Consider the following 19,413-nt stretch of genomic DNA (forward strand, 5'->3'; position numbering starts at 1 on the left):
TCGAATGATTCATACAGAGGTCACTTGATGTTCCCTCTCGTGTCAAAAGTGATGATATATTTACGTTCTTGAATCAGGAATAGTTTCAGTTTAATTTGCACTGAAATAGTGCCCCTTGCAAGGCTTCTGCTTGCCCCCTGGAGGAGTGATTTCTTCGAACTGGGGTTTATTTATTCTGAATAGTGCCCTTCAAATTGATAGCCATTTTGCCTGTTGTGTGTTCAGTCTTCTTTTTTAATGTGGCCCTCCCTCAAGAACTCAGGGTGGGGGGTCCACCTGTGGATTATTAGGCAAAGTACGTACGTTCATTTCATGGGATGGGGCTCCCAACTTAACATTTTTCATCTGAGATATTATTTCAATACCATCATTCAATAGTAAAGGAGAATTGTCTCGATTGAAGGAGACTCGCAAATGGTTTAGGGTGGGCATCATATGAAGCGAATGGCCCTTGGAAACTAGCAGGGATAATTGCTGAAATTAGCACGGATAATCAATCCTAAGTTTCGGGCATATGTTGTGTTCGGCCAATGATAAGGCAGATTCATTAATAAAGGATGGTGTTGAGATTGAAGAAGTGGAGATTGTGGTGTGTAGTACAGAACTAGAAGGGAAAACAATGTAGAGTTTAGGACTCTGATCTTGTGTCCCATGTAGTTGTAGTTTTGCTTGGGACACCTTGTCCCCATGCTACTGTAGTGTACCTTTCTGTTAGGTTTCAATAAATCGTTATCTCTATTTTTTTAAAAAAAAGGGGAATTGTCTCATCATTTTACACAAAATCCTTGGCTTTATAGTTCATAGTTACCAAGAATCTCCTCCGCCATGCCATATTCAGTGTTGGTCATATGGTGTATATCTTAGATTGAATGAAGGTGTGGCTCTGGAGGTTAATAGCTGAGATAGATCGATCAAAGGTGAGGGCAACTATAGGTTGGATCGATCAAAGGTGAGGGCAACCGGTATTATACTTGATAGATTGAACATAGGCTGAGCCCTTAGATGATCCGTGACTTTGTCGTGTGCTGGGTGAGATTTTATCTCGGCTGCTTATTTTTTGAGCTTCACAGATAAAATATGAAATGTCTGTGGCGTGGAAGAGGGTTTTCTGATAAAATATGAAATGTCAGTAGTGTGTAGACCTGGCAAGAATTGACCCGGACCCGCGGGTCGACCCGGCCCGCCCGTAATTTCTGGGTCCAGGTCAACATTGTGTGGCCTGTAGAAGTGAAACTAAGTAGTTTTTCCGTAATTGTCATATTTCTACACCTCTGCTTTGTAGTTTTTTCCGTAATTGTCATTAACTTTTTCGGTACTCTTTTTCCGTAATTTTCCTCCAAAACTTTAGTACCTAGGATTATTATTACTAGCTTCTTTTGGTACTTATTATTGCCAGCCACCTTTTCATAAATAGTATTTATGTGCAGTTTTCATCACGTCTAATAAGACAAATCTCTCAACACATACAATGACAAATCTCTCAACACATACAATTGAAAGGACGGGCAAGAAGTAGCCTTTGAAGAGGTGGCTGGCAATAATACCTATAAAAAAAACAGAAAAACAAAAATTTACTAAAAATCAAGGGTGGCCCGCTGGTCGACCCGGCCCGTACGGGCTAGGTGCGGGTCCAAGCATAGTGACATGTAAAATTTTCTGGGTCATTTTGACCCGGCCCGTTTGACCCTGACCCGTACGGGCCGGGTCAAACCGGGCCCGGCCCAGCCCACCCGTTTGCCAGGTCTAGTAGTGTGCTCAGTTTGCAGGATTGTTTGGTTAGGGATATTAGTTTGGTGCGATATTTGCAGAATGAGGTCCATTAAAGCAACTGGCAGTAGAATTATCGCTGTGGGTGGAGCCTTTTTTTTCAAGTGGTATTGAAGTCGTTAAAAAAAGCAAAGGAAAAGGGTAAAGCAAGGGCCAAGGGTGTAGTTAATCATGAATCTGAATCTGTCATCGCCTGTATGCTCTCAGTTCATAAATCATGAGTCTGCCATGCTTTGTTGGGTCAAGCAATCTCTGAATATTACTATTCATGTGATCTGCCTACTCTGCTACTATTAATGTGGTCTGAGCGTAGTCTGCATCCCGTGGAAATTGGACAATTATTGGAGGGGAAACCAACGTTTCTGCCCTCTTTTGTTGGGGGGGGGGGGGGGGGGGGGGGGGCGGGTTGGGCTAGCTGCAGCCCAATACGAGATTCCATTCCCTCAATCCTAACCTGACCCAACTTGACCCTTGTGCCCAACAGGGTCAATCCTAACCCAACCGCTTCTAAATCTCTCAACCCTAATCTAACCTATCTAACCCAATTTTTCCAAATTGATTTGGGTTGGGTCGGGTTTGGTCGAACTCTCATCGCAATAAAATTAGAGAATGGGAGTTGGGTTCGGTCAAGTCGGGCTTGCCGAAGACATCAACCCTAACGACCCAAACCGGATATCCGGTTGCTTCTGCCAACCCTAACCTAACCCAACTCATAGTTAGCAAAACACCCCCATTTAGGAAACGTTCAAACACATTTTAAATGTATTAAACCTGTTTTTTGGCTAACTTTCTAACTTTAACCCGCCATATTATTTTTTTTGGGCCTAATCACGTTTTGCCACCTGAGGAGGTAAAAATTCATTTGAAAATTTTCTCATTTTACCCATTCGTTACCAGCTAGGATGAAAGTAATTTTCAGGGATCATAAAAGTGACCTTATGCAAAGTCGTTCTCGTTGTAGATTTTGAGATAAAACTAATTTTCAGGGATAAAGAGTTAGAGACCAGTTGATATAAAAACTTATAAGCAACAACCTATTCTATTTCAGAACACAATGCAACTAAGGCTATAATCTAATAGTTAATAAAAACTATTCCAATGAAAAAGCCACTAAACAATCAAATTAGGAGATTAAATCTGACTATGAGCTTCAATAGAGCCAGCCCAATCCTGCTCCGCTTGTCTTTTACTGAGAGAGAACAAAGACAAGTTATCTGTAACTGTAGAAGGTGACAAGAAGAAAATGAAATGAGATAGAAAGGGGAGGGTGCATTGAATTGAGGGAATTGAAACCTAGGGTTGTGTGCAGAGCAGTGTAGTGGAGAACCAAATCTTCTCTGTTGACTGATGTGGAAGAAAGCATCTAATGCGTAACAAAGAAGCCAAAACCTGTCTTCATATCTTCAAAAGTTGCTTTCTCCGTATCTTCAAAAGTACACCCTTTTCCTCAGCCATATCAAATACATTCCTGTCCACACGTTAAGGATTCAAAACAGTCAATGTAATATTTACAGACTAATTAACAATCACAAAGTCAGGACACAAATTTTTTGTTTTTTGGTTACATTATTCCTTAATGGCGCCTACTGATCAAAGAGAGTTTATTAACAATCACAGAGTTATAACAAAGGTCTAGATAGGGTGACAAAATTGGCCGAACCGAACAGAAACCGAGCCGAAACCGATTCAAATTTCGGTTTGGAGATCAAACCGAACTGAAACCGAATATTTCAATGATTATGAGTAAGGGGTGGCAAAATTGGCTGAACCGAACCGAAACCGCCGAAACCGAACCGAAAATTCGGTTTCAGTTTGGTAAGACCAATCCGATTCAAATTTTGGTTCGGTTCGGTTTGGGGGTCAAACCGAACCGAAACCAAACCATTGCCACCCCTATCTATATCTAAATACATGCCTGTATATCATATAAATGCTTATATTTATTTATACATTGATATCAATTCGATCATGATGTATGGTACTGCATACGGATTGTTTGATGTACACAGTGCTTTGCTTATTAGAGGTGGGTCACCTTTTTTTGGTGAGGTAAGCCTGGATCGAACCTGCAACCTCAAGGCTGAGATACAAAGCCTCAACCATTGAGCTACAGACCCAACCCCGAGGTGGGCCCACTTCATAAAATGATTGAAGTACATCGTTTTGAGCCCACCTAAACTGCGTCTACTACCTTCAGCAATTGGTGGGCCCTCTGTAAATTCTTAAGGCTATGTGGAACCCCCAAAAGCACTTACGTTTCCCTTAAGCAAGCCGGTGGCGCCTATCATAGTAAAAAATAATTCGGTAAGACCTTCTAGATTAAGAAAAGGGAGATGATAACCCACTCTACGGATAAAATACCCCCACCCACCAACGTTATTCTTTAAGTTTTAAAGGCAAAGAAAAATGTTAAAGGAGGTGAATTTATTCTCAAGCAGTAAACCATTCTCACATAAACCGTTCGGGGGTGGGGGTATCATTATGCTTACTTTTATCCTTATGAAAGTTTTTTACTATGGAATATTGGCACATTTCCGTTTTTGTATTTGTAGTGCTTTTATCCTACGCATGGGATGACAATTTGAGATGAGACCAAGCCCAATTGGGTCGATTCCTTATATTCTACAAAATCAACGGTCTTGATTACATATATATGGGCCCCTACCTTACGCAGACGTATCTTTTTTAATGTATTGCTGTTCTTATACTTCATACCAAATGTTGTTTGTACATGTCTACACATGATGTATGTGACAGATATCTGATCTGGATTGTTCATCTTGTGAAAACCGTCTTGGATCGCCCCCATTTCCCAAATATCAGCATCTAGGGGAAAAGGGAAATAATGAAACGAACTCACTTTGTCTTTTCTTTTTAAAGGACTTCTGAGAGCTTTTATGGGAATTGTAATAGGTTTTGACAGCTGGTTAAATAATAAATGAGAAGTTGAGTAGCAGGCATGCAACTTGGGTTGAGGATGGTCAACACTAACCCAACCCGCCTGTAAGTCTCTCAACCCTAACCCAACACGCCTGTAAATCAAGATAAAATTAGAGGACGGAAGTCGGGTTGCCAATGCCTCAACCCAACCCATATGGGGAGGGCTACATACCCCTGCTTTATAGAGAGGCTGTTTCTGTGACTAGAACTCGTGACCACCAGGTCAAAATGGAGTGACCTTACGTCCTTACCATTGCGCTAAGGCTCGCCCTCTTGCCTCAACCCTAACAATACCCGAAATTAAATTGGGTTGGCTTTTCCCAACCCTAATCCACCCGAACCCGAGGAACTGCAACCCAACCTGAGTGAAAATGGGGTTGAACCCGTCGGGTTCGGGTTAAGCCCGACCCAAGTTGCACCTCTAGTGTGTAGTGGGAATATCAGTACCCTAAACCAAAAAAAACAAAAGAAATTTTTTTTCACTTTTCTGAAAGGTTGAGAAATGATATTTCCATCCCCTTCTCATTTCCACCTACTTTTGTTCTTTTTGACTAATAATTTCATCATCTTTCAGGAAAAGACAAACAAAGGATAACGAGGGTGGAAATATCATTTCCCAGAAGATAACGGGAAGAGCTGAAATATATGAGAAACTGAAACAAATCGAGGTGTTGTCGGTCCTTGTTCTGGTCTTGGGATACCCTAATGCCAGACCCATCTCTTCACGTTGAAGGGATCTTTGTAAAAGAAAAAGAAATGATGAAGAATGACAGTTATAGCAACAGTAACGGGAAGACGAAGAAGAAAAACAAGAAGAAAAACAAAAACAAGAAGAAAAAGATGAGCGCTGAACAGTGCCTAGCTTCCAAATCTATCAATCAATGGGTTTTCCTAGAATCCCCATCTCATCCTATTGATGATTTTCAAGTGCCCAAAACCCATCGAATCTTACAACCCGTGGTCTTTGAGCTCCACTCTCATACCATTTGCAGTGATGGGTTTTTATCTCCTTCAGCACTCATTGAGAGAGCCCATAGAAAAGGGGTGAGTCCATGAATTTAGTTTTTTTTTTAATTCTTTTGTTGGTCTTTTTTGTTATTTTTTATGGTTAGGTGTTCAATTGGGTTCTCATATTTGATTTTGCTATTGAAATTCTGAGATGGGTTCTTTTTCAGTTCTGCTGCTGGTAATTGTCTTTGGTTTTTAACTTCGATTCTGTTTTTAATACATGAGATGGTGTTTCTCGAAATTACTTGCTCTGGTTTTGTTATTGGTAGTTCTTGTTGGTTTTGTTTCATTTTTTTGAATGGTTGTTTCGTTTTCCTTTGTGGGTAGGTGATGGGATGGTTGTTTATTTTATTTTGGGATTTTAGTTCGACCGGTATCTTTGATTTATTCTTTTGAGCTGTTGGATTCTAATTATCTTTTGACCGGTATACTTATTCTGCTTCCTGTGTTTGTTTTTTTTTAGTTGGTGGGTATTTGTGGGTAAATGTTGTTTCACTAAGAGAAATGGTTGTATTGATTTTCTACTTCAACTCGATTCAGCAATACATGAGTTTTAATAAAATGAATAAACTGAATGTGCCAACCTCTGCAAATAATTTTTTTACTTTTGCACCTAATTCATATAGTAACAGCTGAAACCTTGGGATTGAGGGATAGGGGAGTGATCGGCTTTGCCAATTACCATTTTGGTTGTAAGCGAATCGTAGATCCTTGATGCATGGTGGCTGTCGGTGGGGAGATCGAGCCAGCAGTAAGTTTAGGGTTTGAACGCATTTGACTGAAGTTTGATATACCAAATGCTTATGACATGTCAGAATTGCGTGCTCTCTCTCTCTCTCTCTCTCTCTCTCTCTCTCTCTCTATATATATATATATATATATATATATATATATATATATATATATATATATATATATATATATATATATATATATATATATATATATATATATATATATATCTCGTGGGCGCGCTCAGATTTTGCTAATTAGAGGCCATTAGTTCTATCTTCCATGCAATTTCAGAGGGCGCTTCTTTGCCATTCTCTATTTTCTCTCGTTTGTTGAAGTGGTGACTGATTAATGCTTTATATGGTCAAGAGTGGTGGACATTTTGTTTTATTGAGTATCATGATGTCACTCCATAATTGCCTGTCATAGTGGTGGTTTTCCAATCTGTTGTTAGGTTGGTTTTTTTGTTTATGAATGAGGTATATTTATTAAGGGCACAGGTCTGTTGTTGATTGCTTGGAAGGGGAGCATTTTCTTTGTTGGGATCATCCCATAGCCAAGCACTTATCAAGCTTGAGAATATATGGGGATCAATTACATTTCTTTATAGTGGTGAAGGTGCTAGGGAGGGGATCCCTTTGGTAGTGTTGTGGGATATTTGCAAGCCCTTGGAGGAGGGTGTGTTGGGCTGCCACTCAATTTCTTTTGTATTTCTTTTTGCGATGGATTTTCTAATTATCTCTAAAAAGTAGAAACATGAAAAAAGAAAAACTAAAAGATTCCAAAAAGGAAACTCCTATAAGAATGATGTTGAATAGCATGTTCTTTCTGGCCCCTCCATTGCATCTCTTTTCAGGTAAAATGTCTCTCCCCATTGCATTTCCTATTGATTGACATAATTTAAAACAGGGGCATAATATTTTAAGATACTTTTTTTTAGTGGTAATATTTTAAGATACTTAACTGGAATATTTGGAGTCTTGGCACCCTGGATAAAAAAGCCCAAGTGAAACAATTGGTCTGCAAGCAGAAACCAAAGATTGTTTGTCTTGAAGAAACTAAAATGAATGAAATGAACATAGCCGTAATCAGAGATCTGGGTTGCAGAGTTAGCTAGGATTTTGCTGCCCTATATGCACAGTGGGATTTTTTTTGGGGTGGGGGTGGGGGAGGAGAGATATCTCTTCATTTGAGACATCTCAGCGTTTCATCTAGTTTATGACCTTAGAGGATCTTTCACAATGACAATGGTTGTTAGAAAGACTGCCAATGTTTCAATCTGGATCTTCACATGTGTGTATGTGCATAATTAGGCGGTAGATCTTGCCCGTTTATGGGAGGAATTGGATGATACCAGGAGCTGATGATCTTTTCCTTGTTGTCTTGGAGGAGATTTTAATGTCACCAGATTTGTAGAAGAGAGGGCTGTCAGGAGTAGTAGCAACCTAGATATGAAGGCGTTTTCCAATTTCATTAACCGGCTAAGATCATTGATCTTTCCTTATGTGGAGCGTATTACACATGGTCTAGAAATCACATTATGAGCAGGATTGATAGATTTTTTTATCTTCCCTGGGTGGATCTCTCATAATCCCGATTTTTACCAGGTTGCTTTGCCCATAACTATTTCGGATCATTCCCTTTTAGTTCTTGGCCACCCTCGTTTTTCTTTGAACTACTGTGGCTGGAGATTTCTAAAATGAAGGAGAGGTTGGCTGACTGGTCGAACGAGACTATGGCTTCAGGCCTAACAGACGTGGTGATTAACAAAAAGCTCCATTATGTAAAAACTAAGATTAAGGAATGTATCAGGGGTACCGATCTCCAAGGTTTAGTGGTTTGAGGCAACAAGTGCTCCCATGAGGTGTTGGGTTCATGATTGGTAGAGAGGGAGAGAGAGGAATGTATCAGGGATAATAGTTGGGCAGTGACCAAAAGGAAAGCTTTGGTGTTATCTCAAATCTAGGAGATTAATCTAGGGGAAGAGGAGGGTTTGGTTGGGGAGGAGGTAATGGAGAATTTGGGAAATCTCAAAGAGGAATATAATCATTTGATAATCCAGGATGAGTTTTACTGGAAGCAAAGGTCCAGAGCCAAATGGTTGAAAGATGGAGACAAGAACACAACCTATTCTCATTTTCAAAAAAAAGAAAAGAAAGAAGAACACAACCTATTTTCATGGCATAGCAAGTGGTAGAAGAAGAGGGAGCCGGATTAGTGCCATACAAATTGATAGAATCAGATTCGAGGATAATCCTCTCTTTGGCCAAGCAAAGAACTATACTTAGCACCTTGCCCACTATTTTAACAGGAACTGCAAGAGCGTGCCCTCTTACCAAATGCCTCCAGAGCTCTGAAAGAAATATTTGGGAGCCCTATTGATAAGAATCGAAAAGGACAAACTCAAGATGTATTCCTTCATCCAACCTCACCATTTCCCCCAAAGCGTATCCTTCCAATGAGATAATCTGCAAACTCCCACCGTATATGATTGCAGGCTTTCTCTATATTGACTTTACACACTGCTCTAGTCTTATCTTACCTTTTTCAGGACTCCAAGCATCCTCTAATGTTGAGCACACCATCCAAGATTTCATTTTCTTCCGCAAAAGCAACCTGTAAAGGGAAGATTATCTCTCCCATTATGTTTAAACAATGATTTTATATAATCTTCAGCAACCTAATCAATCTAATATCTCTAATCTGCTTGGCCTCCTCTTTCTTTGGAACAAGAGTGATGGACGTTGCTTTGATGCTATTATTAATTGTATTCATATCGTAGAATTCCTCCTCCATCCTCATTATATTACCTTTGATACACTCCCGCATGTCTTGTTAGAAAGCCATGGTGAACCCATTAGGATTTGGTGCTTTATCCCTATCCATGGAGAAGACACCTCTTTAGATTTCCTTCGTGAAATCTTGATCCCTCCTTTCATCAAATATTGTTGAGATTTGGTTTGTTCTAGCCATTCAAAAAAGAACGAGAGATATTTGGTTTGTTCCACTCTTTCAAGCTCGAAATATGTGATCTCCCTTTCATCTCAACTCATTTTACATCTCTATTCACTATGTTGAAAACTCTCAAAAAGTTCTAGTTTGGTGTGATCCTAACATACCGCTACAAATCTAACAAAGCCTAGTAGATGTTCGCAGGGGTCAATTGGGTCATAACTCATAAGAGGAGATGTGCCCATGGAAAAATTGCAACTGACATCCTCATCGAGGTTGCCTTTGTTGTGAAGGGAGAGGGGAATCTGCACGCTTACCTTTTCTTTTTTGTAGCAATGGTTTTATTGGTGGTGTGGTAGTAATGCAAGATAGATCCTACTATGAATGCTCTGATACCAATTGATGTAAATCTGATTCTAGTAGGGATGGTCTAATACCAAATAACGGAGGAAAGATCCTGGTATTGATGCTCTGATACCGATTGGTGCAAATATGATTCTAGTATGGATGCTTTGATATCAAATGATGTAAAACAATCCTATACTAATCGAATATAAAGATTTTGATCCAGAACCCTCGAAATTGAGTAACAATAATATCCATAGTTTTTGTATAATTGGAACTGAATTACTGCTGTAATTTTATTTTGTGAGTTTAAGGCTGATTCGTATTTCCATGCACAAATACAATACCGGGACTCCTAAAAATAGAAAGTACTATTTGTCCAATAATTTTCATGTAACAAGTAACTGTACTTTTTGAACAAAACCACAACAGGATTAAATTGCAGAAATATTACAGCTACTAACCTTTGCATAGATAATAGTAAATCCATATGTAGAAATTGATAAACGAAGACTTGTCCTTGGTTAATTAAAGTTGTATGTTAGTTCTCAAAAGCCTTGCAGAGATTAAGTATCAGTTCTTCAATTCTAGAAGCCTCTTCCTCCAAAACACTACAAGAAAACACAAAGCTGAAAAAATACTAAAAAAACCCTCCTTATTCATCTCAAAACTGCCCCAAAAGTTGGCTTACATTGGTACTCATACACTTTTAGCATGACTTCTACTTTAAAGCCCTCAATCCCATGGAAATAAAACTAATTTCCTTTCAATCTTACTTCGAATGAAATTAACTCACTTTAAACTCTTAAAACTCAGTGTACCCCCACCTGCTTGACTTAAAAGAAAATTAAATGGCATGAGCCATATAATTTAAGTTAACTAACTTAACTTAAATTAGATTATATAAAAGAAAGTGGACCCTATCAACCATTCAAAAAAAAAAAGTGGGTCCTATCATGTAACTAAACAACTTAAAATAAAACCCCAAATTAGCACTCCTAGGGAAATAAAGAATGGGCCCCGATTTCGTGGGATGAACTCCCCTCCTGCTCTTATGTTGATAATTCCCCCCCCCCCCCCCCCCCCCCCGGGTTGTATTACATGGTTGGATCTTCAATTCCTTCAAAAGTTTGGAAAGGATGAACTACATCAGATAGCCACAACCACTGCAACTGGTCTTGGATAGAAGACAATAGAAAAGGAGATCGAATGACTTAAATCCACACATACATACATAAAACACGCACATATGTGATATCTGCAGTCCCTTGTATTGCTAATGGCACTAACTTTGTTAAAAACTTTTCTGATTGGCTATTAATATTCTTTTGGGAATTGAAATATCTTTAACGGTAGATAAGAAAAGTTCTAATCAAAGAGAGGAATGCCATTATTAAACAGTAGTGCAGAGGATATTATTTCCCATATATATGTAGCATATATAATGTGAAATAGTATTCTAACTCCTTTGTTTTGATAATGGCACTCGAAACTTTATGTAATAACTAGCAAGAATGAGGAAATGTTGGGTGAGGTTTTTCTTGTTTATCTCATTGACCTGTGTCTGAAATGCTTTATTAGCACTATGCCCTACACTTCACTGTTCTGATTAAAGGTTTTGGCTGTATATATCTCATAATAATTTGAAAAGTTGGATTTTGTTGGTAAACATCTTTTGCATCTCTTTCACCCTTGTGTTTGAAATGCTTTATTAGCAGTATCCATGCCCTACACTTCACTTTTCTGATTAAAGGTTTTGGCTGCATATATCTTATAATAATTTGAAAAGTTGGATTTTGTTGGTAAACATCTCTTGACATCTTGATTTAAGTATTAGATTCTTGTGCTCAAAATCTTCTTCCTTTCATGATTTCATCCTTTTGGTTAAAATATTAAAATGATTTCATGCCCTACACTTCCTTTCATGATTAAGCTTATTAATGTTAAAATAAGCTCAAAATTGGTAAACATCTTTTGACATTTTGATTTAACTATCAGATTCTTGTGCTCAAGATCTTCCTCCTTTCATCTTTTGGATCTTAATATTAAAATAAGCTCAAAATGTCTACATTATTCCTCTATATCATAAAACCTTTTTGTATTAAATTCACTAATTACTGTTTAAAACATCAACTTTACGGCTTCAATGATTCCTTACTTGATTTTCTTGCTTTATTGTTTAATGGATGATGAACAATGATTTTAATTACCGTGTGTTCAGAACAGGTGAAAGTACTTGCTCTGACAGACCATGATACCATGGCTGGCATACCAGAGGCCCTTGAAGCTGCTCGTAAATTTGGCATTAGGATAATTCCTGGTGTTGAAATCAGTACAATATTTTCTCCAAGGTAATCACTACATGGTAATTCTGGGCTAGAACTATAGGTTAGGTTTGTATGCAAATATTTAAATCAATGAATGCCTATTATCTTTAAATGTTCCCTTTGTCTCAAATTCTGCGGCCTGGCTGGTTAATCATATCCAAGGTTTTAAATTTCGGTTTCGGTCATCAGCGGAATGGAAACATTCCGTTTTGGTATGAAATTTCTGTCGAAATCTTATAAAATCATGGAATACGAAATCACGACCGATTTCCACATGAGATTCTTCACCAGTAGTTTTTCTTTTTAATTTTTATCATTTCATAAGAAATATCTTGAAGAATCTCGTTGCTGTTATCTTTTCTGCGAGTGGAGTTGATTTTTGTCGAGGTTTCGACATAAACTTTTCTTTTCTTTTTTAAAAATCTTAAAAGTTGCATGTTCCATATATTTTGACCAAAACATTAACAAAATCCCGAAATTTTGGGCGAAAGCTGGTATTTTTTCTAAATCCAAGTAGATTTTGTTTCATTAGCAGCCGAAATCAAAATATTTCGGCCAAAATTTAAGAACATGATTGTATCAACTTTTCCAGAATAGCATGAACAGAGGAACTATGCTACTCATGTTAGATTCCTTTGTGATTTACGCCTTGTACTTATTGTTGCTATCTGAAATCTGGTTAATTAACAGAGGAGATTCAAATGAGGAGCCTGTTCATATCCTTGCATATTATGGTAGCTGCGGGCCTGTGAGATTTGAGGAACTAGAAAATTGCTTGGCCAATATAAGGGATGGGCGGTATCTGCGTGCCAAAGATATGTTATCAAAGCTAAACAACCTCAAAATGCCTCTTAAATGGGAGCATGTCACCAAGATAGCAGGGAATGGAGTGGCTCCTGGGAGGTTGCATGTGGCTCGTGCCATGGTTGAAGCCGGCCATGTTGAGAATCTGAAGCAAGCTTTCAACAAATATCTGCACGATGGTGGACCCGCCTACGCTACGTAATAATTGGAAGCTTAGAGCTCTTACATGAGATTGATTTATGTTTTTACATACTAAGATAATATCTAAAGCTTTCATTTATTTTAACATAAGTTGTTGTTTTTATGTCAGGGGTAGTGAGCCTTCTGCTGAAGAGGCTGTCCAATTGATTTGCCGAACTGGGGGTGTGGCAGCTTTGGCTCATCCGTGGGCATTAAAAAACCCTGTGGCAGTTATCAAGAGTTTGAAGGCGGCTGGGCTTCATGCTATGGAGGTTTACAGAAGTGATGGAAAATTGGCAGGTATGGTGTTTTGGAAGTGCTTCAATGGACTTTTAGTTTTCAGTTTCTTAGTCAAACTATTTTATTATCCTGGCCAAGTTTTAAATTTTGGTTTCAGTTTCGGCCACTACGGAAATGTTTCGGAAACATTTCGGTTTCAGTGGAAACCCTATAAAATCAAGGAAACATATGCAAATGATAGAATTTAAAGATGAAACTTCAGGAAATGCTAGAGTGAGCACAAATACACACTTGGAAACCATCAGATAAGCGAGACTACCATCCATTATGGTCTAAAAATAGCGAACACCTAGTAAGATGCATTGTCACGCATGTTTGGTAATTTAGTACATACAAAATTTCACATGTAATTCATATAAATATTTGTAAATATTAGTACATAATACATGCACCACATTTTGCACACATTTCATATACATATAATTATGTAATACATCGTAATATAGTATAATACTATTACACTTACGATTTTGGTTTATGCATTTCTGTCATTTCAGTTTCGGTTTTGGTGGGGATGGAAATGGAAACATTTCGGTCATTTCGTGTCAGTTTCGGTGGAAATTTAAAACCATGATCCTGGCATAATGCTCCTCTTTTCTTGATTTTTTTAATGTTCTGCTGTACTTCTCTTGTATGCCAACAAATGTTTATTTTTCTTGTTTCTCTAATTTGCAGGATTCAGTGATTTAGCTGATGCATATGAGCTTTTGAAGCTTGGAGGATCAGATTATCATGGAAGAGGTGGCCACGATGAATCCGATTTGGGAAGTGTCACTCTTCCAGTTTTAGCTGTGCACGAGTTTCTTAAGTTTGCTCGACCCATTTGGTGCAATGCTTTGAAGGATGTACTACTAAGTTTCTCTGAAGACCCATCCGAATCAAACCTAGATAACATTCTGGGGTTCGGGAGAGTAAAAGATCACAAGGGAGACACAACCTTAAGCTGTGGCAAAGACATTGTTGATCTGTGCCTGTCTTCTTGGTTGACTAAGGAGGAAAGACAGGCTCTTGAACTTGAGGCACTAAGGCTGAAGCTTTCACACACTGTTATTAGTAAGGGTGGTTTCGAGATGTCTGTTATTAGTAGATAAGTATCAATTTTATCCAATTTTGTCAATTTTTTCCCTCCCAGCATATCTGGAGCATCCTTTGAGAATCATTGACAATGAAATTTTTGTTGGAACTAAATGTGCTTGGGTATTTGGTGTCAAATTCCTCAACTTAGTTTTGGTTCAGCTTCTCGTTCATCACTACCAGTCTATTATACAGCTGGAGTTGTGTTTTTCCAACTTAAGGTGTGAAAAATGCTTCGGAGTCAACCTTCTCATTTTATTTTGTCTTAGCATTTCCCAAATTTCAGTTTTTTTGTGACTCAAAATTTCCATTACCGTTGCCTTCAGTGGTACCTGTATAATGGACCATTCATTTCAGGTAAAACAATTGTGAGCAGATCCATTCTTATTCATTGAGTCTTTTTCTTCCAGTAATGTGTCTGTGAATTTCATTATATTCAATATTATTGATGTGTGATTGCTGTTATTATCATGGTTTTACATTTTTCCCGAAAATGACACGAAACGACCGAAAAGGTTTCTATTTTTTCATCTCCACCAAAGCTCATATTGAAACTGAAACACATACCAAAATCAAACTGTAGTGTACCATTGGTATACTATAATAAGATGTGTTATATACTTACATTTATATGAATTGCATATAAACTGTGGTGTATGCATTATCGGTAAATATTCATATGAATTACATGTGACATGTGTGGTATGTACTGACTTATCAGATATGTGCAACAACAGTCACTTGGTGTTTGTTGTTAAACTATTACTGAAGATGAGGAATGATAGATTGAAGTGCGCCCTTGCAAAATACCGGTTACAAGGGTGCTCCTATTGGTATGTGACAACAAACTGCATTTATTGTTCTTGTAATTTTAAAGTTGTCAACATCATTTCCATATTTTTTGTGCCCTTATAAATGCATTGTCTTGAGATGGACCAATGGGGGAGCCCTTGTAACCGGTTTGTGCAAGGCCGCTCTTCAGTCAATCATTCCTCATTGATGATTGTCTTGCTTATGTGATGATTGCAAATTTGTATTTGTGCTTATTCTAGCATTTCTTGAAGTTTGTTCTTAAATTTTTATCATTTGCTTGTATTTCCATACGTTTCCGTGCTTTTACAAGATTTTCATCAAAATTTCCAATCAAAACTTAAATGTTTTAATTTCCGTGGTGCCTAAACCAAAACCGAAGCTGAAATTTAAAGACTTGATTATTATCTTTAGATCTTGTCGCCAATTGATTCTTCCTCTACAACTTAACTGCTATTTGCCTTCTATGCACCTAATAACCAATTGGAAGTTCAAGATTTTTTTAAAATTACACACAGATTATTGATGAAAAAATAAATTAGAATTTGATGAACTCCAATCCGGACTAAGTTTCTGAACAGTGAGGATTCTAAAGTGTTTTCAGGAGTCATTCTCTTTTCTTACAAAAAGCAAGTTGTACTTAGGCAATGTAAGCAGGCCTTTGGCGGTCATGTCTGATCCTCATTCTGTGCAAATGTAAGGCAGTGCAATTATGCAATGAATTAAATCTTGTCCATACAATTATACAAATAATAACTAAAGATGACTGCTCAATCTTTTCCATATTAGCTTGCATTCAACTGGGTTACTGGGCTTCATCTTGAGTGGTGGAGCATTACCTTCATATGCTTTCAACTAATTATTAGCAGAGGTATGAATGATTCTATTCTCAGTAGCCTACTGCAGGTACATTAGGACACCATATAAATAGGCTACTGAATACCGATATCCACACGACCATGTTTTAATAAGTCACAAATTGCAAAATAGGCATACCATGTTGCAATCAAGTGCCCCCTTGTTTTGTTTTTTTTTTAATAGGTAATAAGCTGGGTGGCAGGACCTCTGCCAGTATTAATGAAAGATAAATAAATTTACATACTGATCCTGAGATAATATAACCCTTGTTTCTTACAAGAACGTCCACATTTTTTTATTTATCTTTTGTAAGATTAGATGGCGACCATCGTCCGTCGATGTTTCCAAGACGAAGAGAAAGAGAGGGTTGTTCATATAAAGAAGGGGTGTCCATTTCAATCCGAAAAGAAAAAAGAACAAACTAATGTATCACCAAAAATGACACAGTTGGTGTCATATTCTGTCCCAAGTGTAAAATTTCTATTGTTTAGGATTCCATGAAATATCTTGAATTTGATTCCATATTTTCTCCTGTTGAACATTCAAATCAGATTTTTGTTGATATTTTCATTTTTATACATCCGTCTCCATGAACGTTCACATTTTTACTTGGGAAAAATACACTTAGACCCCTGTGGTTTCTGACACATTCAACTTAACCCCTAATGTTTAAGAAGTTACAAGTAGACCCCCTCAGTTGACGGTTCGTTCACATATTGAAGGGTTAGGATGATCCTATGAAGCTGTTTTTTTGGGCACACCTTATCTATATCATGGCCCATCAAATGAACGCTTTGGATCATCCAAACAAGGTGGGCCCACTGTGTTTTTGGTAGTGTTTGGATTCGAGTATGGGTTTTGGAGGGGTGTATGGGGTCTTCATTAGCATTGATAGTGCTTCAAAAGAGGGGGCCTACCTTATACAAATTTAAACCACAGGGGGTCTACTTGTAACTTTTTAAACATTAGGGGTTAAGTTGATTGTGTCAGAAACGACAGGGGGTCTAAGTGTATTTTTCCCTTTTTATTTTTCCAATTTAACAAAAGGTTATTGTCGAAGATTTTTTTGGCAAACTGAGATATTTTTTGGGGAGTGATAAATCGACCCCCTATGTGTCTATCTCTCTCCTCTTTCTCTCTCTAACCCAGAGGAGAGAGATAGACACATAGGTAGTCGATTTGAGATATTTGGGGGTCGATTTATCACTGCGCCTAATTTTTTTGTCTCATCTATTTTCAAACTGAGATGTACTGATAATCCAAACCTCCTATCCTTATCCTTGCCGAAAAATGAATGATGGAAAGAAGAGAAAGGTTTATCTGTTAATTATGATAATCCTGCTTAAGCCTTGTAAATATCTATAATTTTTTTTTATAATTGATGATGATGAGTGCACCCTTGAACTCTATCTTAAAGTAAATGGCTATTATTTTAATCTAATATCTAAAAAAATACCTTTCAATGAGAGTTTTCATATTCACTTTCAAGTGACATCAATAAGATTGTATTCTACAATATCTCAATCATCAATGAGACTTTAGACCTTTATCTCATCTCCTATTTTCCTATTCTCATTGCTTTCACAAGGACAATGTATTAAGATTTTGATCTCTATCTTTTGAAATGATTATGAAAAAAGAAGATAATGTTTATGGGGTGTGGATAGTAAGTCGCAACCCATCATCATCATAGTTCCTTTGGGAATATTTTCTAATAGGCTACAAGACAAAAGATGTAAATGTTTGAGGTTCTTTCCTTGAACTTTGTTTGATAAAATGTAAACTTTAAGGCAAGAACAGGATAATGATTCAACGGCTGAAAGCCTGAAATCTCAATCTTCTGCTTCTTCCTTCTTTATTTATTGCTTCTTTTCTTTTGCTTTTTCAAGCCCTTGTGAGGTGTGCCAAGGAATGAAAGATGGTCCAATTAAAAGAGAGGGTGGAAAGGACCCCAGAACAAGTCGGTGGCAATACCATTTCTCTTTCAAGATATGATGCCTTTTTTCCGACCTATCTTCTTTTTTTTAATGTTGGGACTCATATCTTGATGTTTCTTTTCCATCCTATCAGTTTTTATATTGGGACTCCTATCTCGACATACCTGTTTTTTTTATATGGCACCGGAGTTTTTATAGTCAGACTCCTATCTTGACAAAATCTTATAAAGAATAAAGATATGGTGTCGGAGTTGGGGACCGAGAGTGGAACCGAACAAATAGCCTCTTAGTATATAGCCTCTTCACACATTAGCAATCTTGTTCCTTTTTCTTGGCTTTTTTTCCTTAAAATGAAAAAATTACCTCTTTCATGCCATGTGGCATATGGGGATTTGTTTGGTTCCACTCTTGTGCTCTCCAATGCAGCACTCTCTCATATAAATTGCAAAGCGCCCCTTCAACATTTACTGGGAGTACTGTATTTTGTCCTTTTTTTTTTACTCTCCTTCTTTCACCCCACCTGTGGAACTACCAATTACTCCAAAAGCTTAAGCTATTAGAGTTCTGTTATTTAATCAGTCATACTTGCAACACTCGCCTTCACGTGTGGTCCCTCCCTCTTTTTTCTGGGCTGGCCATACACGTGGATTTTTGGAAATGATAAATGCGCCCCTTTTCTTTACATGAGACATCCAACTGCAGTGTACGTGGCAATCAGGTCTTTTGAATCCTTCCCACTGGAAGTAAATAAGCTCCTCTGCAGTCGTAGATACACTGCAGCTGGTTGTCCCAAGTAAAAAAGGGAGGAGGATATATCACTTCCAGGATTTTTAATATTAAAGAGTTGTTGGGTTTGACCCCAGGACCCACCGTGATGCAACAGCTCTGATACCATGCGGAACAACCAATTTCACCAAAAGCTTAAGCCGCAAGAGTTGGTGTTATTTAATCATTTATACTTCAACACGCCTGCTTTGGAACAGAGGACACTGTCGTGTATAGGGTCTGATGATTTTGGTTATTGTGCATTGATGGTGAGTGAAGGTGGCTGCTCTCACATGCAAACAGACCATGATAATTTAAGAAAATTGTAGAAGGGAGAATAGAGGTCATAAGTTAGAGTTGCAGAAAATGGGAGAGAAGGGAGTGCAAGTATCAAAATAAAAATGATAATTAGAATCCATCATTTCCATTTATTCTTTATTGGTTGATACACTGGTCATTTCATCGAACCGTTCCTATTCGAGTCTGTGGGGTAGGTGGTCACATAAGTGCTAAGTCATTTCAGAATGCGGAATCTAACTGCAGCAAAGAAGGGGCCCAAGTTTACGGAAAGTCGGTGGTTAACCGCCAGTTTTTTAACGGAGTCTTACCACGTG

General features: G+C 37.9%; 1 protein-coding gene across 1 annotated transcript; it reads left to right on the plus strand.

Moving 5' to 3' along the window:
• Positions 1-5,287: 5,287 nt before the first annotated feature.
• Positions 5,288-14,897, plus strand: LOC143849030 (Polymerase/histidinol phosphatase-like protein). The gene is made up of 5 exons (XM_077358083.1): positions 5,288-5,751; positions 11,971-12,095; positions 12,762-13,073; positions 13,186-13,355; positions 14,031-14,897. The coding sequence occupies exons 1-5, from the start codon at positions 5,413-5,415 to the stop codon at positions 14,444-14,446; spliced, it is 1,362 nt and encodes a 453-aa protein (XP_077214198.1). The 5' UTR covers positions 5,288-5,412; the 3' UTR covers positions 14,447-14,897.
• The last annotated feature ends 4,516 nt before the right edge of the window (positions 14,898-19,413 follow it).

Source organism: Tasmannia lanceolata, unplaced genomic scaffold, assembly GCF_043159265.1.
Source record: "Tasmannia lanceolata isolate RefF3 unplaced genomic scaffold, GAP_Taslan_0.1 ptg000016l, whole genome shotgun sequence".
Taxonomy (NCBI): Eukaryota; Viridiplantae; Streptophyta; class Magnoliopsida; order Canellales; family Winteraceae; genus Tasmannia; species Tasmannia lanceolata.